The sequence below is a fragment of the Symphalangus syndactylus genome, chromosome 13, assembly GCF_028878055.3.
Source record: "Symphalangus syndactylus isolate Jambi chromosome 13, NHGRI_mSymSyn1-v2.1_pri, whole genome shotgun sequence".
NCBI classification, from domain to species: domain Eukaryota; kingdom Metazoa; phylum Chordata; class Mammalia; order Primates; family Hylobatidae; genus Symphalangus; species Symphalangus syndactylus.
The window spans coordinates 90,358,565-90,384,073 of NC_072435.2; the positions used below are offsets into that span (position 1 = coordinate 90,358,565).

Below are 25,509 nucleotides of genomic sequence, written 5' to 3' on the forward strand. Positions count from 1 at the left end.
CACGCCCATAAGGTTCCCAAGCGAACGCCAGACGTGGTAGCTCTGCGCGGTCATGTTCTGGCTTCCCAAGTAGGCAGAATTGGTTTCCCCCGGAAGCAAAGGTACCTTAAAATTTAGAGTTTTCAGAGGTTAAATCTAGAAGGCGGGCATATGCTGGAAAGTTCACCTAGACGAGGCTTTCTCACACTGGGCTTCCTCCTTTGGGAATTTCAGTTTCCTCATCTAAAAATAATTGGCTCTGGTGGGCGCGGTGGCTCACTCCTGTAATCCCAGCACTTTGGGAGGCCGGGTTGGGAGAATCGCTTGAGCCCAGGAGTTCGAGACCAGCCTCGCCAACGCAGTGAGAACTCTGTCTCTCCAAAAAAAAAAAAAAAAAAAAAAAATTAAAAATTAGCTGGATGTGGTGGCACGTGCCCGTAGTCCCAGCTACTCGGTAGGCTGAGGCTTAGATGGGAGCATCACTTGAGCCTAAATAGTTTCAATATTACTTTATTTGTTAACCACAATTCTTCTACAAAGAGAAATCTCCCTTCAACTATTTGGCTCCTGAGATACAAATTAATATAGGAAAGCCAGTATAGGTGCTTGATTCTCTTACCTTTTTTTTTTTTAAATTTTAGAGACAGGCTCTTACTCTGTCACCCAGGCTGAAATACAGTGGTGTGATCATAGCTCACTGCAGCCTCAAACTCCTGTGCTCAAGCAGTCCTCCCATTTAAGTATGTGCCACCACCCCTGGCTAATGTTTTTTTTTTTTTTTTTTTTGGAGATGGGCATCTTGCTATGTTGCCCAGGTTGGTCTTGAACTCTGGCCTCAAGTGATCCTCCTGCCTCAGCCTCTCAAAGTGCTGGGATTACAGGTGTAAGCCACCACACCCAGTCAATTCTTTCCCTTATGTATGTTTTCAAAATAACAATTTAGTTCCCTAGCTTTTTGTTTTTTTTTTTTTGGTAGTGGTGGTTAAAAACACAAAATATAAAATTTACCATTTTAACCATTTTTAAGTGTACAGTAGTGTTAACCACATGAACATTGTTGCGCAACAGATCTCTAGAACTTATTCTTCTTGCAAAACAGAAACTTTATATCCGTGGGACAACTTTTTCCTCTTTCTCCATCTCCTGCCAACCACCATTCTACTTCTAAGAGTTTAACTACTTTAGATACTTCATATAAGTAGAATCATGAGGTGTTTGTCTTTTAGGACCTGGCTTATTTCACTTAGCATGATATCCACAAGGCTCATCCATATTGTAGTATATGACAGGCTTTTTTTCTTTTTATAAATGTTGAATAATATTCCACTGTATGTATATGCCACCCAGTTATCTGTCCATAAACATTTCTGCTGATTCCGCCTCTTGGCTATTGTGAATAATACTGCAGTGAACACGGGTGTGCAGATATCTCTAAGATCCTGTTTTCAGTTCTTTTGGATATATACCCAGAAGTGGATTGCTAGATCATATGGAAGTTTTATTTTTTATTTTTATAGGAATCCCCATACTGTTTTCCATGGTGGCAGCACCATTTTACATTACTAACAGCAATGCACAAAGGTTCCAATTTCTCCACCTACTCACCAACACTACATATTTTCTGTGTCTGTTTGTATGTTTGTTTGTTTGTTCTGAGACGGAGTCTAACTCTGTTGCCCAGGCTGGAGTGCAGCGGTGTGATCTCGGCTCACTGCAACCTCCCCTTCCCAAGTTCAAGTGATTCTCCTGCCTCAGCCTCCCGAGTAGCTGGGATTACAGGCACCCACCACCACCCCCGGCTAATTTTTGTATTTTTAGTAGAGACGAGGTTTCACCATGTTGGCCAAGCTGGTCTCGAACTCCTGACCTCAGGTGATCCACCTGCCTTGGCCTCCCAAAGTGCTGGGATTACAGGCGTGAACCACCACGCCCAGCCTGTGTTAATTTGTTTTTTACAGTGGCCATCCTAATGGATGATGAGGTGATACCTCATTGTGGTTTTGATTTGCATTTACCTGATTACTGATGTTAACCATGTTTTCATATGCTTGTTGGCCATCTGTATATCTTCTTTGGAGAAATGTTTATTCAAGTCCTTTGCCCATTTTTGAATTGGGTTTTTTTGTTGTTGTTGTTGAGTTGTAGGCATTCTTTATGTATCATGGATATTTTCTCCCATTCCCTAGGTCATCTTTTCATTCTGTTGATTGTGTCCTTTGCTATGCAGAAGTTCATAGGTTTGATGTAGCCCCAATTGTCTATTTTTACTTTGTCTGTGCTTTTGGTATCATATCTGAGAAATCACTGCTAAATCCAATGTCATGAAGCTTCCCTGCTGTTTTCTTCTAGGAGTTTTATAGTTTCAGGTCTTACATTTAGGTCTTTAGTCCATTTTGAGTTAATTTTGGTATATGGTGTAGGGTAAAGGTTGAACGTCATTCTTTTGCTTGCGGATATCCGGTTTTCCCAACACTATTCTCTCCCCACTATGTAGCTTTGGTACCCTTGTCAAAGATCACTTGACCAGATACTTGAGAGTTTAAATCTAGGTTCTCTATTCTGTTTCATTGGTCTATATGTCTGTTCTTATGCCAATACCACTCTGTTTTGATTACTGCATCTTTGCACAATGTTTTGAAGTCAGGAAGTGGGTTCTCTATTCTACTCCGTCGGTCTATATGTCTGTTCTTATGCCAATACCACTCTGTTTTGATTACTGCATCTTTGTACAATGTTTGAAGTCTGGAAGTGGAAGGCCTCTAGCTTTATTTTTCTTAAGATTGTTTTGTCTATTCAGGGTCTTTTGAGATTCTGTATGAATTTTAGGACTTTTAAAAATCTGCAAAGGGCCAGGCACGGTAGCTCATGCTTGTAATCCCAGCACTTTGGGAGGCCAAGGTGGGCGGATCATGAGGTCAGGAGATCGAGACCACGGTGAAACCCTGTCTCTACTAAAAATACAAAAAAATTAGCCAGGCGTGGTGGTGGGCGCCTGTAGTCCCAGCTACTCAGAGAGGCTGAGGCAGGAGAATGGCGTGAACCCGGGAGACGGAGCTTGCAGTGAGCCGAGATTGCGCCACTGCACTCCAGCCTGGGCGACACAGCAAGACTCCGTCTCAAAAAAAAAAAAAATCTGCAAAGAAAAATGGCACTGGGATTTTGACAGGTATTGCAATGAATCTGTAAACTTACTTTGGGTAGTATGGGATTTTGATTTTAACAATATTAAGTCTTCCAATCCACAAACACGAATGTCTTTCCATTTATTTGCATCTAATTTCTTTCAGCACTGTTTTGTAGTTTTCAGTATATGTCTTTTGCCTATTTGATTAAGTTATTCCTAAATATTTTATTCTTTTTGATGCTATTTTAAATGTGATTGTTTTCTTAATTTCCTTTTTGAGTTGTTCATTGTTAGTGTTTAGAAGGCAACTGATTTTTGTGTGTTGATTTTGTACCTTGCAACTTTGTTGAATTTATTTATTAGTTCTAACCATTTTTTGATGGAATCCTTAGGGTTTTCCACATATAAGACCATATCATTTGTTAATGGAGATAATTTTACTTCTTTTCCTTTTTTTTTTTAGGGCAAGGTTTCCCCCTTGTCACTCAAGCTGGGGCTCAAGTGATCCCCCTGCCTTAGCCTCATACACAGCTGGGACTACAAGCATGCAATATCATGCCTGGCTAATTTTTAAAAAGTTTTTTGTAGAGATAGGGTCTTGCTGTGTTGCCCAGACTAATCTTGAAATTCTGGCTTCAAGCAAGCAATCTTCCTTTCTCAGCCTCCCAAAGTGATGAGATTACAGAATGAGCCACTGTGCCTGGCCCTTCTTTTCCAATTTTCAGCTTTTATTTATTTATTTTTTGCCTAAGTGCTCTGGCAAGGGATTTTAGTAATATCTTGAATAGAAGTAGCAAGAATGTACATACTTGCCTTGTTCCTGATCTTAGAAGAAAAGCTTTCAGTTTTTCACTATTGAATATGATGTTAGCTGTGGGCCTTTCAAACATGGCCTTTATTAGGCTGAGATAATTTCCTTTCATTCGTAGTTTGTTGAGTGTTTTCGCCAAGTGCTTTTTCTGTATCAATTGAGATGATAATATGGTTTCTGTTCTTCATTCTGTTAATGTGCCTCTCAACTTAAAATGGCATTACATTCTGACATAACCATTGTAAATAAAAAATGCACCGAGGCCAGGTGTGGGGTGGCTCACACTTGTAATCCCAGCACTTTGGGAGGCTGAGTCAGGCAGATTGCTTTGAGCTTAGAAGTTCAAGACCAGCCTGGGCAACATAGTGAAACCCCATCTCTACAAAAAATTAAAAAAAAAATGGCTGGGCATGGTAGCATGCACCTGTGAGGCTGAGGCTGGAGAATTGCTTGAACCTGGGAAGCAAAGGTTGTAGTGAGCCAACATCATGCCACTGCATTCCAGCCTGGGTGACAGAGTAAGACCCTGTCTCAAAAGCAAAACAAAACAAAAAACCAAAAAAAAAATGCATTGTAAACACCAATAAACCCATCATAAAACAAAAAAATTGTAAGTCAAGTCATGATCAGTTGCAAACCATTTGTAGTACATTACACTGATTGATAGTTGTATGTTGAACCATCCTTGCATTCCAGGAATAAGTCAAGTCCCACTTGGCCATGGTGTATAATCCTTTTTTTTTTTTTTTTTGTGAGACAGAGTCTCACTCTGTTGCCCAGGCTGGAGTGTAGTGGTGCGATCTCAGCTTATTGCAACCTCTGCCTCCTGGATTCAAGCGATTCTCCTGCCTCAGCCTCCCAGGTAGCTGGGATTACAGGCGCTTGCCGCTATGCTTGGCTAATTTTTGTATTTTTAGTAGAGACAGGGTTTTGCCTTGTTGGCCAGGCTGGTCTTGAACTCCTGACCTCAGGTGATCTGCCTGCCTGAGCCTCCCAAAGTGCTGGGATTACAGGAGTGAGCTACCATGCCCAGCCATATAATCCTTTTAATGTGCTGTTGAATTCAGTTTGTGAGTATTTTTGTTGAGGATTTTTACATGAATATCCATCAGGGATATCTATAGTTTTCTTGTAGTATCTGTTGTGGTTTTGGTATCAGGGTAATGCTGGCCTCATAAAATAAGTTTAGGCTGGGCGTGGTGGCTCACACCTCTAATTCTAACACTTCAGGAAGCTGAGGCGGGCGGATCACTTGAGTCCAGGAGTTTAAAACCAGCCTGGCCAATGTGACGAAACAGTATCTGTACTAAAAATACAAAAATTAGCTGGGCCTGGTGGTGCGTGCCTATAATCCCAGCTACTCAGGAGGTTGAGACATGAGAACTGCTTGAGCCTGGGAGGCAGAGGTTGCAGTGAGCTGAGATTCCACCATCACACTCTGGCCTGGGTGACAGAGGCAAAACTCTGTCTCAAAAAAACAAGAGTTTAAAAGAGTTACCTTGGCCAGGTGCAGTGGCTTATGCTGTAATCCCAGCATTTCGGGAGGCCGAGGCAGGTAGATCACCTGAGGTCAAGAGTTCAAGACCAGCCTGGCCAACATGGTGAAACCCTGTCTCTACTAAAAATACAAAAATTTAGCCAGGTGTGGTGGCGGGTGCCTGTAACCTCAGCTACTCGGGAGGCTGAGGCAGGAGAATCGCTTGTACCTGGGAGGTGGTGGTTGGAGTGGAGGTTGCAGTGAGCTGATTGCACCATTGCACTCCAGTCTGGGCAACAAGAGTGAAACTCCATGTCAAAAAAAAAACAAAAGTGTTACCTTCTCTCTTTCTTCTTTTTTTTTTCTTTTCTAATGAGATGGGGTCTCACTATGTTGTCCAGGCTGGTCTCAAACTCCTGGGCTTAAGTGATCTTCCCACCTCGGCCTCCCAAAGTGCTGGGATTACAGATGTGAGCCACTGTGCCCAGCCAAGTGTTACCTTCTCTTTAATGTTTTGGAAAATTTGAGAAGGATTGGTTTTAACTTTTCAATTAATTCAAATGTTTGCTAGAATTCTCCTGTGAAGTATCTATTCCTTGGCTTTTCTTTGTTGGGAGGTTTCTGATTACTGATTTAATCTCCTTACTAGTTATGAATCTGTTCAGATGGTTTTTTTTCTTTATTTAAATTTTTGTTTGTTTGTTTTGAGACAGTCTCACTCTGTTGCCAGGCTGGAGTGCAGTGGTGCGATCTCGGCTCACTACAACCTCTGCCTCCTGGGTTCAAGTGATTCTCCTGCCTCAGCCTCCCGAGTAGCTGGACTATAGTCATGCGCCACCATGCCCAGCTAATTTTTATATTTTTAGTAGAGACAGGTTTTTACCATGTTGGCCAGGATGGTCTCGATTTCTTGACCTTGTGATCCACCCGCCTCGGCTTCCCAAAGTGCTGGGATTACAAGTGTGAGCCACTGTGCCTGGCCTCTTTTTCTTTATTTTTATAGATGGGATCTCACTGTTGCCCAGGCTGGAGTGCAGTCATTCAGTCATAGCTCACTGAAGCCTCAAACTCCTGGCCTCAAGCAGTCCTCCCACCTTGGCCTCCCAAAGTGCTTGGATTACTGGTGTGAGCCACCATGCCTGCCCTGTGTTTTCTATTTGTCAAAGTATTTTCCTTTTAATTTCTTCTTTGTGGCATTGGTTACTCAAGACTGTTTTGTTTATCACTGCTGCTTGGTTGGTTGGTATTAAAAAAATGTGTTGTTTCATTTCCACATATTTGTGGATTTTCCAGTTTTCGTTTTGCTTTTTACTTCTTTTTCTTTTCTTTTTTTTTTTGAGACGGTGTCTCGCTCTGTCGCCCAGGCTGGAGTGCAGTGGCGTGATCTTGGCTCACTGCAACCTCCGCCTCCCTGGTTCAAGCGATTCTCCTGCCTCGGCCTCCCGAGTAGCTGGAACTACAGGCACACACCACCACACTTGGCTAATTTTTGTATTTTAGTAGAGACGGGGTTTTACTATGTTGGCCAGGCTGGTCTCGAACTGCTGACCTTGTGATCAGCCCACCTCGGCCTCCCAAAGTGCTGGGATTACAGGCATGAGCCACTGTAATCCCAGCCCTTTGCTTTTGATTTCTCACTTTATTCCACTGTAGTCAGAAAAGATACTTGGTATGATATCAATCTTTTTAAAATTTGTTAAACCTTGTTTTGTGACCTAATATGTGATCTATCACAGACAATGTTGCATGTATGCTTGACAAGAATGTGTATTGTCTCATTGTTAGGTGGAATGTTCTCTGTATGTCTGTTAGGTCCAATTGCTCTAGAGCATTGTTCAAGTCCTCTGTTTCCTTTTTGATATTCTGTCTGGTTGTTATATCCATTATTGAAGGTGGGGTTTTGAAAACTACTTTTATTGTGTTACTATTTCTTTTATTTCTCCTTAATTCTGTCAGTGTTTGCTTCCTATATTTGAGTGTTCTGATGTTAGGTGCATATTTAATTGTTATATCTTCCTAGTGGATTAACCCTTTTATCATTTTGTAATCCCTTTGTCTCTTGTGACAGTTTTTGACCTAAAAGTCTATTTTGTTTGATATAAGTGTGGCCACTCCTCTTTTTTTGTTACCATTTGCATTAAAAATCCTTTCTCTGTCTTTCCACTTTCAACCTATGTGTGTCCTTACATTTACCCTACGTAAATCTCTTATATAGAGCATATAGTTGGATTCTGGTGGGTTTTTTTTTTTTTTTTTTTTTGGTCCATTTAGCTACCCTGTCTTTTGATTGGGGAGTTTAATTCTTGTACATTTAAAGTAATTACTGATAGGGAAGGATTTACTACCGGCATTTTGTTAATTGTTTTCTGTATTTTTTGCTGTCGTTTTGTGTCTCTCTTTCCTCTCTTGCCACCTTCCCTTGTGTTTCATTGGGTTTTTGGTAGCAATTTGCCATTCCTTTTTCATTTTCTTTTGTGTATCTTTTTTTTTTTTTTGAGACGGAGTCTCGCTCTGTCGCCCAGTCTGGAGTGCAGTGGCGCAATCTCGGCTCACTGCAAGCTCTGCCTCCCGGGTTCACGCCATTCTCCTGCCTCAGCCTCTCTGAGTAGCTGGGACTACAGGCGCCCGCCACCACGCCTGGCTAATTTTTTTGTATTTTTAGTAGAGACGGGGTTTCACCGTGGTCTCGATCTCCTGACCTCGTGATCCGCCCGCCTCGGCCTCCCAAAGTGCTGGGATTACAAGCGTGAGCCACCGCGCCCGGCCTTCTGTATCTTTTATAGGTATTTTCTTAATGGTTATGTTGTCCCTAGCTTTTTTTTTTTTTTTTTTTTTTTTTTCAAACTGAGGCGGGGTTTTAATATGTTGCCCAGGCTGGTCACATGCTCCTGGGCTCATGTGATCCTCCCATCTTAGCCTCCCAAGTAGCTGGGGTTATAGGCACATGCCACTGCACCTGGTGTCTCTAGCATTTTAAAAGTATAATATGTACTTATAGATTTAAATGTTCGATATGTTTCATCCCATTGCAGTTATTATTCTAATCAGTTACCAAATTGTTTTATCTTTGGTTAGTAGAGACCTCTTCAGGTTGGTTCCTGAGTTTCTGAGACACAATCTAGTCATCTTTGATAGTTTTATTATCATTATTTTATTTTTGGTGTGACAAGATGTTCCCAGCTCATCTTATACATTTCCTACCCTGGACCTGCAATCAGTCTTTCTTCTGGGGAGCCCTACTCCAGGGTTTATGGTTGCTTAAATCTCAACTCTCTCGCTGTATTAGTACCCTCTCACGCTGCTAATAAAGGCATAACTGATACTGGGTAATTTATAAAGGAAAGAGGTTTAATTGACTCACAGTTCAGCATGGCTGGGGAGGCCTCAGGAAACTTACAATCAGGGTAGAAGGGGAAGCAAAATCATCCTTCTTCTCATGGTGGCAGAAACGAGAAGTGCAGAGGGAAAGGGAGAAAAGCCCCTTATAAAACCATCAGATCTCATGATAACTCACCCACTATTATGAGAACAGCATGAGGGTAACTGCTCCCATAATTAAAGCATCCTTTCCACAACATGTGGGGATTACAGGATTACAATTCAAGATGAGATTTGGGTGGGGACACAGCCAAACCCTATCAATCACTAATTAGCTATATTGAGCAAGTTGCTTACGCCTTAGTTTACTCATTTGTAAAATGGGGTTAATAATATTACCCACCTCATGAGATCACTGTAGGCATTAAATAAGGCACATAAAAAACTTAACACAGTGCCTGGTGTATCATAAGTACTCAATAAAGGTTAGTTTGATAAATTACTTCTAAATAACAATAGAGACATATGTCTTCTTGAGCAAATTTTTCACAGAACATTCTGACTTCCTGTTCTAATTTTCATCAGTTGTCTTTAGGCCTCATGCATGAATGGATGATCATTCTGGGATTTCTTTTCATTGTGTTTCTAAATAAATGAGTCTTATTTTATCTTGGATCCTGCATATTTTTCTTTCTTAGAATTCTCTCATTTAGGGTTGCTTGTTTTTTTTTGTTTTGGTAAAGCACATTTTTGAGACTTTTTTCCAAAATGCATGTAGGAGATAACATTTCCCTTGATTGATCCTTTACCTGGTCATAAAACCCTAGGTTCAAAATAGTTTCCTCACAGAACTCTGAAAGCATTCCTCCATTGTCCTCTAATATCTAACATTTAGATGGGTGTGGTGGTGCATGCCCATAGTCCCGGCCACTTGGGAGGCTGAGGCAGGAGGATTGCTACAGCCCAGGAGTTTGAGGCTGCAGTGAGCTATGGTCGTGGCCACTGCACTCCATCCTGGGTGTCAGAGTGAGACCCTGTCTCAAACAAAACCCCAAAACCTCTAACATAGTTGATGAGAATCCTGCTGCCAATCTGATACAAATTTATTTGTTAAAAACCTGTTTTTCAATCTGTTGAAGTTTTTCAGATTTTTTATTTGTCTTTAAAGTTCCGAAATTCCATGAAAATTTATCTAGGGCTATTGTAGTTGATGTTTGTTGGAATTCAGCATCATCTTTGAATTTGGAGATGTGCCATTTTTAGCAGTAGAAATTGTTTTAGATAATTTTTCCCCTACATTTTCTGTTACTTCTTTCCGAAATCTGGGTATTAGGTGAACATTGGCCCTTCTGGATTGATCCCCTATATCTTTTTAATGTTACCTGTATATTTTGTTTTTTTCTGCGTATTTTCCATTTTGATCTTTGTGCTTTACATTCTGAACCATTTCTTGGCATTTATGTACCAGTTCACTAATTTGTTCCTTGTCTGGGTCCAGTCCATCAGTCTTGATATAGATTTTTTCAACATGATTTTCAGTTTAAAGAATGCTTAGAAAGAAAGAAAGAAAGAGAAAGAAAGAAAGAACTCTTTAATCTCTCTTCCTTTTTTTTTTTTTTTTTTTGAGACAGAGTCTCGCTCTGTTGCCCAGGCTGGAGTGCAGTGGCACGATCTTGGCTTGCTGCAACTCTGCCTCCCAGGTTCAAGTGATTCTCCTGCCTCAGCCTCCCAAGTAGCTAAGACTACAGGCATGCGCCACCACACCCAGCTAATTTTTGTATTTTTAGTAGAGACAGGGTTTCACCATGTTGGTCAGGCTGGTCTTGAACTCCTGACCTTGTGATCCGCCTGCCTCAGCCTCCCAAAGTGTTAGGATTACAGGTGTCAGCCACTGTGCCCGGCCGGTCTCTCTTCTTTTTCATAGTATCCTGCTCTGATTTTTTTTGTCATTAACTTGATATCAACATTGTTATTATAGAACAAACTAAAGTTAAAGAGATATACAGAATTCAGTTGGATAATACTGACATGTTCATGTGAACAAACATTGCCAGAAACCTTAATTCTTTCTTCAATGATCTTAGCTTCAATTTAGCTCATCCATTTTGATCATTTTCCCTCTTAAATTTAGTACATTGAACATATGTACCTCACTGAAGAAATCATATAGTTCCATTTTCTGAACTGATTTCCCACTCCTAGCAACAACTACTTCCAACCCTTTTAGCTTATTTTGTTATTCCCTACCATACTTCTAAATTACATGCTTATAATATTTCTAGATATTTTCCAACTTTTGGCATTATTTGTTGACTTCTCAACATAGGTGAGGACTTTTAGGGCTTTCACACACTCCCCTCCTCACACCTAGCCCCCCCCACTTCCTGCTCCATTTTTCATATATAGTTTACTAAATTTTCTGTTACATATCCATGTAAGGACAATTTAGTGTTTACAACTTCTCAAGGGCTTACTCCCCTCCCTTGGATACAGGGAGTTGTGGAGGAGATCTGGAGATCTAACAGCACCTCATTTTTTCCACATAAGGATTTATTTTTCTATCAAATATTGCAAAATATACAAAAGTGCCTATTTGATCTTAAGAATCTACAGTCAGCTTAATAAGTAGAATAGTATCAGAGATTGAAGTTTTCAAAAAATGGCTGAAAAAACAGCTTTGATTCCCTAAACTCTTCCAGAATCTTGCCACTTTCCTGTCAAAGGGCATAGTTTATCTTCCCTTGAATGCGGGTGGGATTTATTTATTGCATCAATAAATAAAATGACATGGAAAGCAGTGTTGCTTGGTTTCTGACGGTAGGTTAGAAAAGACCATCTGGCTTTTCCCTGGCACTTCCTCTCTCAACACTTCCTGCAGCAGCCACATGGAAATTACCCTTCATTGCCCACAAAATGGAGTCCAGTCTGTAGCTGAGTAGTTTTCTTAGCCATCTCCTGCCCATACAAGTTTGAAGGTCAAAGATGATACCCTCCTGCTTTTTTTTTTTTTTTTTTCAAATTTTAGAGAGGGTCTCACTCTGTCACCTAGGCTGGACTGCAGTGGCACCATCATAGCTCACTGCATCCACCAACTCCTGGGCTCAAGCCATCTTCCCATCTCAGCCTCCAGACTAGCTAGGGCAGCCGTGCACCACCATGCCCAGCTTAAGATGTTACAATCCTTTAAACTTCTTATGATTTCTTATGTATCACTTTGTAAACAATTCCATAAGATGAAAACCACCCCCAACCTCCCAGGCCCCAATCTTGTCCAGGTAAGCCTTCTCTACCTGGGTTTCCAAGTGAGGCTGCTGAGATGCAATATTTTTTCCCCCCAAATGAGGGAAACATTTCTAGTATTTCTGGTTCCATATGCTCTTCCAGAAGCTTGCCACTTCATCATCAGGAGGTGGAGTCTATTTCCCCTCCTTTTCCATCAGCACAGACCTTTGTGACTTCTTCAATGAGTAGAATGCAGCAGAAGACACTGAATTAGTGTTTTTTTTCATTTTTTTTTGAGACATAGTCTCGCTCTGTCACCCAAGCTGGCGTGCAGTGGTGCAATCTTGGCTTACTGCAACCTCCACTTCCCAGGCTCAAGCGATTCTACCACCTCAGCCTCCTGAGTAGCTGGGACTGCAGGCACGTGCCACCAGGCCTGGCTTTTTTTTTTTTTTTTTTTTTTTTTTTGTAGAGACAGGGTTTTGCCATGTTGTCCAGTCTGATCTTGAACTCTTGAGCTCAGGCAATCTGCCCGCCTTGGCCGAAGTGCTGGAATTACAGGTGTGAGCCTGCATCCCCTGCCTGACACTGGATGAATTCTACTGCCAGGCAAGAAATGGTAACAGAGCTCCCACGTGGCCTTCTCAACCCTTGTTCTTGGAACCTAGCCTCCAGGTTGTGAGGAAAGGAAACAGGACTAGGTATGTGTTCTGGCTTCAGCTCCACCTGAAGTCCCAGCAAACAGTCACTATCAACTTCTAGACATGTGAGTGAATGATTACATAGATTCCAACCTCACTATTTGAGCTGACCTAGCTGTGGCTGAAAGGAGCAGAGACAAGCTGTCTCTCCCAAGTTCTGTCCATGTTGCATATTCATGAACACAATATATGTTGTTTTAAACCATTACGTTTTAGGGTGGCTTGTTTAAAAGCAAATAGAACTGTCAATACTTTTCAAGCCCCTTGTATTCGCTGTTTTTATCCTCTTCCTACCCCTTCAGAAGTAACTAGTATTCTAATTTAGTATTAATATTTCCTTTGCTTTCACGAAATTAGCTTTCCCACATAAATACCTCTCAACAATGTATTTGCCTGTTTTCAGTAAACCAGTTAAATTATGGTTTTGTATACTTTTGGGCTTTTTTCATACAACATTGTATCTTGGGGATTAGCCTATGTTTACAGTTTATTCCTTTTTTAGTGTTGTATAGAATTCTATTGGGTGATTATACCACAATTAACTTATCCATTCTCCTGTCAATGGATATTTGAACAGTTTTCCTTTTTTGCTCTTACAATGCTGACATGAATATTTTTGTATGCCCCCTGGTACATGTGTTTCTCTAGGATAATTTCATGCATGTTCAACTTTCTATTTAATGCAAAATCTTTCCTGAATTTATTGTATCGACACTCCCTCCATCAACACACAGTTTTACTCCACATACTCTACATTTGGTTTCGCCAGACTAAAATTTTATCATTCTGGTGGGTGTGTATTTACTTCCAAAATACTTTCAGCAAATCCTTCTTCTTCCCCTCCAGAGATGTCACAGTACAAGAGCATTTTGGAGGATCTGTGGTACAAATCAGATTGCTTTGCAGCTGTCCACAACTGCAGGATAAAAAGTCCTTCTCAGGTTTGCTAGGAGCATCACTACTAATCTATTTTTAGCTTTCAAAAAGTTGTGGTTATCATTTATTTCTGTCCCATTTTTTTGTCTTTGTAAGATGCATTAAAAAACAAAAACCATAAAGCAAACCAGGTGTGGCAGTTCACACCTGTAGCCCAGCTAATCAGGAGGCTGGGAGACTAATCAGGAGGCTGAGGTGGGAACATAGCTTGAGGCTGGCAGTTCCACCCTGGCCAACACATTGAGACTTGGTGTCTAAAACAAATAAAAACAACCCATAAACCTTTAGCTGTTTTAATGCAGTTTTAGAAGGAACTTACGGTTAAATGTATGCATTCAAGGCATCTTTCACCAGGCATTAATTTTTTAATTTTAGTACATTTTTTCTAAATGTTTTTTGGCTTTTCAAATCTACTTGGTTATTTTTGCTGCTCCTGTTTCTTGTTTACTTTTAGATTCAATTTTTTTCTCCTTAAAACATATCATATAGTTACATTCTGCATGTGACAAATTTAATACCTAATATTGTCTTTGAGGGTCTTTATGTATTGCTTATTTCCTTGTGAGTTTGATATTTTGTGTACTCATATTTGGTTGAGCCTAATCTGTGAGAATATCAAGATTTTAAATTAAGGGTTGGTAAACTATACTCCAAGAGCCAAATCCAGTCCATTGCCTGTTTTTGTATATGTTTTATTGGACCACAGGTATGCCACTCATTTATGTTGTGTATAGTTACTTTAGCACTTTTTGAGTCATTTTAACAGCCATTGCATGGCCTATGAAGCCAAAAATATTTCCTTTCTCAACTTCTGATCTCAATTATGAATATTTTCTCCAGAGAAGATTTACACTTGCTTCTGCCACGACACAGGGGGTACTACTGACCTGAAACAACCTTAGCCTTCTTTAGGAAGTTATCTCAATTTGGTGAACTCAGCTAATAGATCAAAGGCCTTCAGAGTATCTGTTCCTCTATACTGCTAAAAGTAGCAGTCGTCTTCTTTGACTATATTGTGATTTCAAGATGCTCTATCTTTTACAATTTATAATGGTGGATCATTTCCACCCACAGACAGGCGTCCTTTTGTGGAACTTTTCTTACATTATTTAATAATTTCCTTTTCTGAAGTCTTTTCTATTTTCCCTTTCTTAAACTCTTAGTGTTGAAAGTGTTAGACCTTGCCCGGGCACGGTGGCTCACACCTATAATCCCAGCACTTTGGGAGGCCGAGGTGGGCAGATCATTTGAGGTCAGGAGTTTGAGACCAGCCTGGCCAACATGGTGAAGTCCTGTCTCTACGAAAAACAAAAAGAAATTAGCCGGGTGTGGTGGCATGTGCCTGTAATCCTAGCTACTGGGGAGGCTGAGGCAGAATTGCTTGAAGCTGGGAGGTGGAGTCTGCAGTGAGCCAAGATCGCACCACTGCACTCCAGCCTAGGCAACAGAGTGAGACAACCCCCCCGCCCCCTGCCAAAAAAAAAGTTAGACCTTGTTTGATTCTCTAATTTTATAATTTCTATCCTATTTTCTATTCCTTTGTCTTTTGGGTTTATTTTCAGGGTGAATTCCTCAATTTTATCTCCCAATCCTTCTAATGAATTGCCTTGACTATCGTTTTTAATTTCTAGGGGCAATTCCTTGCTCCAAATATTTTTTTGGGAAAATTCTGTTCTCCTTTTATGGATACATCTGGTTTCTCTCAAGATATTAATTATATTTGGGGAATATTTTTCTGATCTTTGCGTTTTTTATCTGCTCCCCACCCCTCCTGTCTGGTCTCTCATGTAGAGATTTTCCTCAAGTATCTGGCTATCCTGGGCTGTAAGTTCACATTTAATAATAGGGCACTAAAGAGCTGAATGGAAACCCAATACATACACACATGACTTGGTAATTGGAGTGCTTCATTGAAGAGTGATAAGGTGGCAAACAGGCTTTATTTATTTATTTTTATCATTAAGGGATAACCAAAATGGAGATCTTTTCTCTGGGGCCATTTAGCTTCTCCAAAGAAAAAAAACCTGCCAGAGAAAACTGTACTTGATTGCCAGTATCCTGGGAAAAGGGTAGGGAACCTACATATCAACCAAATGCAGACTTTTTTTTTTTTTTTGAAACAGAGTCTCGCTCTGTTGTTGCCCAGGCTGGAGTGCAGTGGCGCAATCTTGGCTCACTGCAACCTCTGCTTCCTGGGTTCAAGCAATTCTCCTGCCTCAGCCTCCTGAGTAGCTGGGATTACAGGCGTGTGCCACCATGCCCGGCTAGTTTTTGTATTTTTAGGAGAGATGGGGTTTCACCATGTTGGTCAGGCTGGTCTTGAACTCGTGATCCACCCACCTTGGCCTCCCAAAGTGCTGGGATTACAGGCGTGAGCCAACGCTCCCAGCCTCCAAATGCGGATTTTCACTTCCTCCACATTTTCAACCCTGTATCTTATTCACACCTTCTGTCATCCCTGGTATCCTGTAAGTCCTATGCTCTTCCAGTTCAGTTTCTCAGAAGAATTATCTCTGGCCTCCTCCTGCTTGAAAAGGGAGGAGAGAAAGTGGCCACCTTTTTTTTTTTTTTTTTTTGTAGAGATGAGGTTTCACTACATTACACAGGGTAGTCTCGAACTCCTGGATCTGCCTCACTCGGCCTCCCAAAGTGCTGGGACTACAGGCATGAGCCACCATGCCTGGCCTCCACCCAACTTAAGTAGGGCTGGGGAAAGACAGTCTAATTATTCTGTATCCAGACTTGCAACCAATCTATTTTTTTTTATGTCTCAAGCATCATCTCTGCATCTGAGCACTGGCTCCTTCAAGGTACTGAGCATCTTGTCTGGTATCCTGGCTTCTTTCTCATTGCATTGCCATTTGCAGTCACTCAGTTAAAGCTTCTTTAGTTCTGGTTCTACTAAATCAGTCATTCTTTCTCTATTTGCATTTTGTTTTCCAAAAATTTACTTTAATCTATCCTTTGATTTCTTCTCTCCTGTTCCATTTGTCATCGTGTTCCATTTGTCATTATATTTTATGGACATTTTACTGAGATTTCAGGAAAGAAAACAAAAGCTAATCTGCAGTATTCAGCTGGGAGTCTTCAAATTGAATTGTAAATAATCCTAAAATATAGGACATAGAAATGTTTCCATGTTTTTCTCTTCCTGGAAGTACTTTAATTAAAATCACCCCACCTAAGAGTCATCTATTATATCAGTGGCGATTCTTATTAGAGCTTTCTTAATATAGCAGATCTATACTTGCTATAGATGAAACCACAATGGAACAAACGAAGGATAAGCAATCACTGAAAAGGAAAACGAATAATATATTTACAAATATATTGGTAAGACACAGAAATTTGTAATGCAAGTCACATTTTAATATAGTTTTAAAAAGTCTTCCAAATATAGTAACAAATTTAATCAGAAAAAACACCTGAAACATCTTAACTATTAGTACATTATTTTAAAGGATTATTTCCCTGATTCCTTGGCTTACTAAATTGTATTTATAAAGGTATAAACTACTGATTTTTCCATTTGAGTATTATACTAAATGTAATTTCTTTAGCTGATAATTATAAATAAAATTGTTGACTAAGATCATGTTTTAAATAGGGAAAAAAATTTTCCCTTAGTAAACTGGTAAAGACTGTAAGTTGATATTTTCAAACTTTTGATTACTATAAAGTAGTAAGCAATAAAATCCACATCCCCACAATAACTTCAGCTTTTCTTCTATTGCAAAAATCTTTACAAAAAATGTACTCTGAGTGCATTATCCGTGTTTACTTTAAAAATCAACAAACATACCAAAATAATTCATCAAGAAATCAAAGCAAAGAAACAGTTATCAGTATCAGGTTTGCTAAAAGAATAAATTACTGTGGAAGACATCCGAGGAGTCTAAAATGAATTTGTTGTAGAGATGAGGTTTCAGGCTGTTGTAGAGAGAAGGCTTCAGGCTGATTCTTACACTGTTGTTAAAGCAGCCCTCCCATGCTTTACAGTGAAAAAAATCAGTGAATATTTCTTTATTTTAAAAAATTATCAATAGCTTCAAAATAATGTTTAAACTTGCCTTGAGAACATGTACTGGCTATGATAAATCAATTATTTGACAAATTGGGTGAGTTTTTTTAGTGATCTGAAAGAAATTGGCTAAAACCCATACATGACAGGTTTGGGAAGCTCTAACTCAGCTCAGAAAAGTGGGAGAGAGATCAGATCCTTTTTATGGAATGAAAGAGCAACAATTTAAATATCTTTTTTGAAACAGTGAAACATTTTGGGCTCAATTAGTCTTTATTACTTACTTTCTTTTTACAGAGAGGAGGTCTTGCTATATTGCCCAGGCTGGTCTCGAATTCCTGAGCTCAAGCAATCTGCCTGCCTCAACCTCCCAAAGTGCTGGGATTATAGGCATGAGCCACCACACCTGGCTAGTCTCTATTACTTTCAAAGACAGCAGTAGGCCAGGCACGGTGGCACGCGCCTGTAATCCCAGTACTTTGGGAGGCTGAGGCAGGATCACTTGAGCCTAGGAGTTTGAGACCAGCCTGGGCAACACAGTGAAACCCACTTCTATAAATGAAAACAAGAACAAAAACACAAGCAGTAAGCTAAAAATATTAAAATATCAACACTAGCTTATTCTCAAAAACAATTTTCTGCTATATAAAGTGCTTGTAACTAATAATATACATTAAAAATGTCAACTCTTAAAGATCATGAATGGCCTATCTCACTGCCAGCAATGAGAGTGGTATATGCTAAAGGACACCATGATATTTACAGAAGACAAAAAATATATATTCAATTATTTCCTATAGTTCTAATACTGTCATTATACCAGTAAGCATAAAATAATCTTATTTTGATACGGTAATTAAACAAAAATTATTATGGCAGAGTAAAATGCAAGGAACTAACTCCTCCTTAGGTATTTCTGACCATTAAGTATTTTTACTAGTTCGTAATGAAGTTAAATATGACTAGAACACAATTCAGAAAAAAGAGACTAATTTATTTGTTTTATAAAATAGAATGAGTGCTTAGTTTAGATAAAGAGGTGACAGCTTCAGGTATCATCTTCACCAAGAATAAATTTGTAGTGTTTCATATTCATTTAAAGGAATCAGGAAGAAAAACTGATTTAATTTCTGCTGCCTGCCCAGTCACTTCAAGAATTCTTAAGGAAGCTAAAATAAAAATACCTTGGATTCTGGTTACTTTTTAAAGTAAAAATTTCCAGATGCTCCAAAAGCAATGAGTTCAATTTGGTGTCTCATGTTCTGGCAAAGAACAGTTAAGTTTACAGCACTGCAGTCGCAGCTTTCAAATGCTGTGACCAATTATTTGAGAATTATAATCTGCAGGCTCCATTTTCAAAATATGTGGGATAACACTGTCAATTCGTATGTTGCCAATGAGACCTTTGAAAAACAATTCTTCAGTGATGGTAGCATTCATTAGTCTTAAAGCTGGCAATCTGAGTAGTAGTCTGGATAACCTAAAAAAAGAAAGAAAAAAGGGAGAGGAACAAGGTTGTAAACCAGAAAGAAATGTAGTAGAAAAATATGAGTAATCTCTGCATGTGGCCTAATTTAATAAAGATATCATTTTCAAAAGTTAAAATCAAAACTTTAGTATTCTCAAGCCTTAGAACATATGGCAATTACCTGGGTATTAATGCAGTCTGACAGACTCCACAGGGGAAAGCCCTGCTCTTAATGCTACACTGTACTGCCTCCGCTTGGCTGTTAAGGACCATGGAACTGAGTTGTTAAACCATGCATCAAGTTATACAATTTTTTGTTTTGTTTTGTTTTTTGAGAGAGGGCCTTGGTCTGCTGCCCAAACTGGAGTGCAGTGGTGTGAGCTCACTGCAGCCTCAATTCCTTGGACTCAAGTGATCCTTCCCACCTCAGCCTCTGAAGTAGCTGTGGCTACAGGAGTATGCCACTATACCTGGCTAATTGTGTTGTTGTTTTTTTTGTAGAGACAGGGTCTCACTATGTTGCCCAGGCTGGTCTCACACTCTTGGGCTCAAGCAATCCTCCTGCCTTGGCTTCCCAAAGTACTGAGATTATAAGCGTGAGCCATTGTGCTGGGCCAAGTTATACATTTAAGAATGGCAGCTGGGTGCCAGTGGCTCACCTCTAGGAGGCTGAGGTGGGCAGATCACTTGAGGTCAGGAGTTCAAGACCAGCCTGGCCAACATGGGGAAACCTCATCTCTACTAAAAAAATAAAATAAAAAAAAAAAATAAAATAAAATAAAATAAAATAAGCTGGGCATGAGCAGCCTGGCCAACATGGTAAACCTTGTTTCTGCTAAAAATAACAAAAAATAATTAGCCGGGCATGGTGGCACATGCCTATAACCCCAGCCACTTGGGAGGCTGAGAGGCAAGAGAATCATGAGAATCGCTTGAACCTAGAAGGTGGAGGTTGCAGTGAGTCGAGATCATGCCACTGCACTCCAGCCTGGGTGACAGACCAATATTCTATCTAAAAAAAAAAAAAGAAAAGAAAAAGAATGGCTTAGCAACTCATTTCAGGTTTTAAAAATGGCAGTGTTTTGTGTTATCAGGACATAAGACATTTTCTTGGTTTTGCTCTGCAAAAAACTACTGAAGTAGGCAATAGTTGCTATTACTGGGAAAAGCACAGAATGTGGAATCAAGACCGCTGGGTTCAAATCTTGATTGAACTGCCCACTACATATATAAATGTGTGCTTGCCACTTACTGTCTCTCACAGTGCTGTTGTGAGGATGAATGAAATGATCTCTGCCAGTTTCTGTGCCAGGTAGTGAGGTTCCTTAGGGTAAGACCCTATCTTGTGTCAAAGTGCCTTGTAAGTTGAAAACTACTATCCAAGCATAATGTATTATTTTTAAGTAACCAACAATGTAAAAAACTGAGAAAGTTTTTCCTTTGCAGTCACAAAGGAAAAAAATTTAAATACTGTATTTATTTGTATAATGAGGCATACAGTAACTTTTAAAACTTAAAGATGCTGAAAAACAACCACAACAAAACCACCTTTCCAAAAAGACTGTGGTGGGTTTATCCTTCTGTGCTAACGCCTTGCACTCTAACACCTCAGACCAAATTAGACCAGCAGCCCCCAGGATTATCTTCCTGGAGCTGTGTGCTCTACTCCTCAAATTACTCAGCATCCACATCAAATTACTCAGCTTTTACAGAACTGGTAGAAATCAGAATAGGAAAACGAGTTAGATAAAGTAAGGCTGATATTTGAGATAAGACTGGCTTATAAATCTACTTTAATATATGTAAAAAATTATTATATGTAAAAATGTTATTTTACTAGTTTGAAGTATGCTAAACTAATAAAATGTTTTATTATAAGCAAACACACTTATATAGCCCTTACTATATGCTAGGCACAGTCCTAAGCACTGTACATATATTGACTGATTTAATCCTTAAAATAATTGTAAAAAGTGGATACTATTATTATCTCCATTTATGGGTGAGGAAGCATGCCCAAGGTTATGAAGCTAGCAAGTGCAGGAGTCAGAATTCAAATCCAGGTACTCTGGCTCTATAACCAGGTGATTAACTCCTCGGCTATAATGTCCCTCTTTAAAGAAAGTGGCTCTTATAAAAAAAGAATTTTTCTCAAAGAACACTGGCGAGAAATAGCTTGGAGCGAATTTCATAAACCATGTTTCAAAATTAATTATAAAACAATTAATGGTAGTTGATTTTTTTTTAATTATTATTTTTTAGACAGGGTCTTGCTCTGTCACCCAGACTGGAGGGTAGCAGTATGATCACAGCTCATTGCAGTCTCACCTCAGCTTCCTGAGTAGCTGGGACTTCAGGCATGCGCCACCACGCCGGGCTAATTTTTGTATTTTTTGTAGAAACAGGGTTTCACCATGTTGTCCAGGCTGGTCTCTTGATTTTTTTTTATCCTCCTTTTACTAACAGAATTCATTATTTTATCCAAAGAAAAAGAGTTTGGATTTTAGAGTCAGACTACCTGGGTTCACAGTCAGGTGCTATCATTTACTGTGTAACCTTGAGCAAAGTTAACCTCTCTGTGCTGACGTCTCCTCTTATATAAAATGTAAGAACTGGATGAAATATTTTATGTAACGTACTTGCAACAATGCAATACTGCTTTTTATAGCATTAGTATTTCAAAGTAAAGGTTGCCTAAAACATTTAATTATTCTGAGAGTAGAAATAATGAGATAACAGATCCACAAAAGGTTTTTCAATTGTTTTAATTATATAGAATTTAACTCTACATACCTGTAGGTGTCATCTGGATATGTTTTGGTTATATAATCTTGGAATTCCACATAAGCCTTTTCCTGAAATTTCTCTATCTGTTCCATGTTTTCTAGGCCTGGATGATCTGAAACATTAAAGAAAACATTGGTATGCTAGTTCTGAATGTTCATTTAAGACAGAGTGGATACGAAAAGAGACAGAAAGAACAGTCAAAACAGAAGCCCCATCATAAAACGTGTGGCTCAGGCCGGGCGTGGTGGCTCACGCCTGTAATCCTAGCACTTTGGGAGGCTGAGGAGGGTGAATCATCCGAGATCAGGAGTTCAAGACCAGCCTGACCAACATGGAGAAACCCTGTCTCTACTAAAAATACAAAATTAGCCAGGTGTGGTGGCACATGCCTGTAATCCCAGCTACTCAGGAGGCTGAGGCAGGAGAATCACTTAAACCTGGGAGGCGGAGGTTGTGGTGAGCTGAGACAGTGCCATTGCACTCCAGCCTGGGCAACAACAGTGAAACTCTGTCTTAAAAAAAAAAAAAAAAAAAGTATGGCTCATTCATTCCACAAATATTGATTGAGCCCACCTACTATATACCAAGCACTATATTTTACATATTTAAAATTATTTTTTATCTCGTATACATATGCTAACAACTAACAAAAAATAAGTCAGTGTTACCAAAATAAACAGCTTTCTCTCCATTCCAAAAGTAGTAGGAAGGCATTTGATAACTTTGCCTTTAACAGGAGCAAAAGGTAAATGACTCAGCTTAAAAAGACATTTTAAGGCTGGGTGTGGTGGCTCACGCCTGTAGTCCCAGCACTTTGGGAGGCCAAGGTGGGCGGATCACAAGGTCAGGGGTTCAAGACCAGCCTGGCCAACATGGTGAAACTCCGTCTCTACTAAAAATACAAAAAATTAGCTGGGTGTGGTGGCAGGCACCTGTAATCCCAGCTACTTGGGAGGTTGAGGCAGGAGAATCGCTTGAAACCAGGAGGCAGAGGTTGCGGTGAGCCGAGATTGTGCCACCGCACTCCAGCCTAGGCAACAGAGCGAGACTCTGTCTCAAAAAAAAAAAAAAAAAAAAAAAAAAAAAAGGCATTATAAATCTATGGAATATTTGCAGATTATATTCTATGCCATATTTTTATATGTCAAAAATTCTATTATTTTTAGGGAAAAAGGTATATAAGAAATTATGAAACCATAAATATCATCTCTATCAGAAAAATAACAAATATGAAAAAATCTATATAAGCACTTCAATGGTCACTATAACATTACACAAAAACAGAAATATTAAAAGAACTTCATAAAAATTATGCATAGCTTAAGAAATGTTGAATATGGAAAGCTCTGTTCTCATGGATGAAAATTTTAAAAAGTAATAAATGGAAAATCCTAAAAATACTTAGTAAAATAAAATTACATTAGAATTTAAACTTCAAATCTATGTTCTTTCAATTTTCACCTAAGGAAAATGAAGGTGACAAATTGTGCTAAGAATAGAGACATACGTTACTAACTCATAAGAAACATTAGAAGAAATAGTACAAGCTTTCATGTTCTTACTGGTATTACTGACAGAAAGAGGCAGGTTTCCTCAGATAATTTTATTATGATGCACAAGAACAGAAACATATCAGAATGAAAAATACAGAACCTAAGAGAACAGTCAATTTCTCTTATTCAGAAATTGATCACTGAGAGCTTACCGTCATCTTACCATCTGTGAAAACTGTAAACTGGCAGGAAAACAAGAAACCAATTTTTTTTATTTGTTGGTAACTCATATAAGATGTTTGGAAATCTAGCCCATCAACATAGCAATAGTCATCTCTCATTCTGCCATTTAGTAATGTCTAAAAAAATACACCTAAGAATTCAAATGTTGACGTGACAACAGAAATAAAGGTCTATAATATTTTTTACATTTTCATTTATTTTTGAGACAGGGTCTCCCTCTGTCACCCAGGCTAAAATGCAGTGGCGTGATTAGAGTTCACTGCAGCCTCAAACTCTCAGGCTGAAGTGATCCTCCCACCTAAGCCTCCCAAGTAGTTGAAACTACAGGTGTGCACCAGCACATCCAGCTAATTTTTTCTATTTTGATTTTTGTAGAGAAGAGGTCTCATTATGTTGCCCAGGCTGGTCTTAAACTCCTGACCAATCCTCTCATCTCGGCCTCCCAAAATGTGAGGATTACAGGCATGAGCTACTGCGCCCTGCCAAGGTCTATCATATTATTTCACTGACTTCTCCACCTCCCTTTTCATACCCATATAAATGTCTAACATCCTTAAAATTCACCAATTTAAAGTATACAATTCAGGCCAGGCAGGTGGTTCACTCCTGTAATCCCAGCACTTTGGGAGGCCGAGGCAGGTAGATCACCTTAGGTCAGGACTTCAACACCAGCATGGCCAACATAGTGAAACTCGTCTCTACTAAAAATACAAAAATGAGCTGGGGGTGGTGGTACATGCCTGTAATCCCAGCTACTGGGGAGGCTGAGGCAGGAGAATTGTTTGAACACAGGAGGCGGAGGTTGCAGTGAGCTGAGATTCCACCACTACACTCCAGCCTGGGCGACAGAGCGAGACTCAGTCTTAAAAAAAAAAAGTATACAATTCAATAGTTTTTAGTATGAATATACTGATAGTTGTACAACTATCACCACAATCTAATTTTGGAACATTTTTGTAACTCCAAAAAAAAAAACACTCTACCCATTAGCAGCCACTTCCCATTTCTTCCTTCTCCTTAGTCCCTGGCAACCACTTATCTATTTTATGTCTATACAGGTTTGCCTTGCATATTTTATATAAATGAAATCAAACAATGACTGGCTTCTTTCATTTAGCAGAACTTTTAAAGGTTCATCTGTGTTGTAGTATGTGTTAGAATTTCCTTCCTTTTATCGCTGAATGATATTCCATCGTATGTATATATTAAATTTATTTGTTCATCTGTTGACCGACATTTGGGTTGTCTCCACTTTTTGACTATTATAAATAATGCTGCTATGACTATTTATATACACTCATTCTTGCATAGATATATATTTTTCATTTCTCCTGGGCTGACAAGAGTGAAGCTGCTGAGTCATATGATAACTCCATGTTTAACCTTTTGAAGAACTACTGAACTCTTTTCCAAAGCAACTGCACCATTTTACATCCCCACTTGCAACATATGAGGGCTTCTATTTCTCCACATCGTGAAACATTTTATTTTGAATAAGAAGTAAATGTTTATATACCTGGACTGAAGAGTACTATTGCCTTCAGGTAGGCATATTCATATCCATCAATGCAGAGTTTAACCATGCTGTTACAAAACTCCTGTAGTTTGAAGATGTGCTCCATCAATAATTTTCTTCTTTCTGTTGACATTTTATCTTTAATTAAAAATAAACAAATGCTTCTAGTGTTTGTCTAAAATGAACAACTACTTTCATCCAATATATTTCCCTCTCAGGAATTTTGAAATTTTAATTCTTTTTTTTGAGACAGGGTTTTACCCCTGTCGCCCAGGTGGCAGTGCAGTGGGGTGATCTTGGCTCACTGCAACCTCTGCCTCCTGGACTCAAGCAGTTCTCCTGCCTCAGCCTCCCAAGTAGCTGGGACTAGAGGCGCATGCCACCATGCCCAGCTAATTTTCATATTTTTTGTA

The 25,509-nt window shown here is 39.4% G+C and overlaps 1 protein-coding gene across 4 annotated transcripts in view; it reads right to left on the minus strand.

The window, feature by feature from the left end:
• Positions 1–18,562: 18,562 nt before the first annotated feature.
• The window catches only part of NR2C1 (nuclear receptor subfamily 2 group C member 1), a 51,653-nt gene continuing 44,706 nt past the window's right edge, over positions 18,563–25,509 (minus strand). For 2 of the 4 annotated variants that reach the window (XM_055238402.2, XM_063614273.1), the window contains 3 exons: positions 25,097–25,234; positions 21,851–21,956; positions 18,563–19,069 (listed from right to left, as the gene is read on the minus strand). In XM_055238402.2, coding sequence (XP_055094377.1) covers positions 18,895–19,069; positions 21,851–21,956; positions 25,097–25,234 — 419 coding nt within the window. In that variant the 3' untranslated portion in view covers positions 18,563–18,894. The remainder of the gene's footprint in view (positions 19,070–21,850; positions 21,957–25,096; positions 25,235–25,509) is intronic. The other 2 variants (XM_063614271.1, XM_063614272.1) reach the window with 2 other exon arrangements.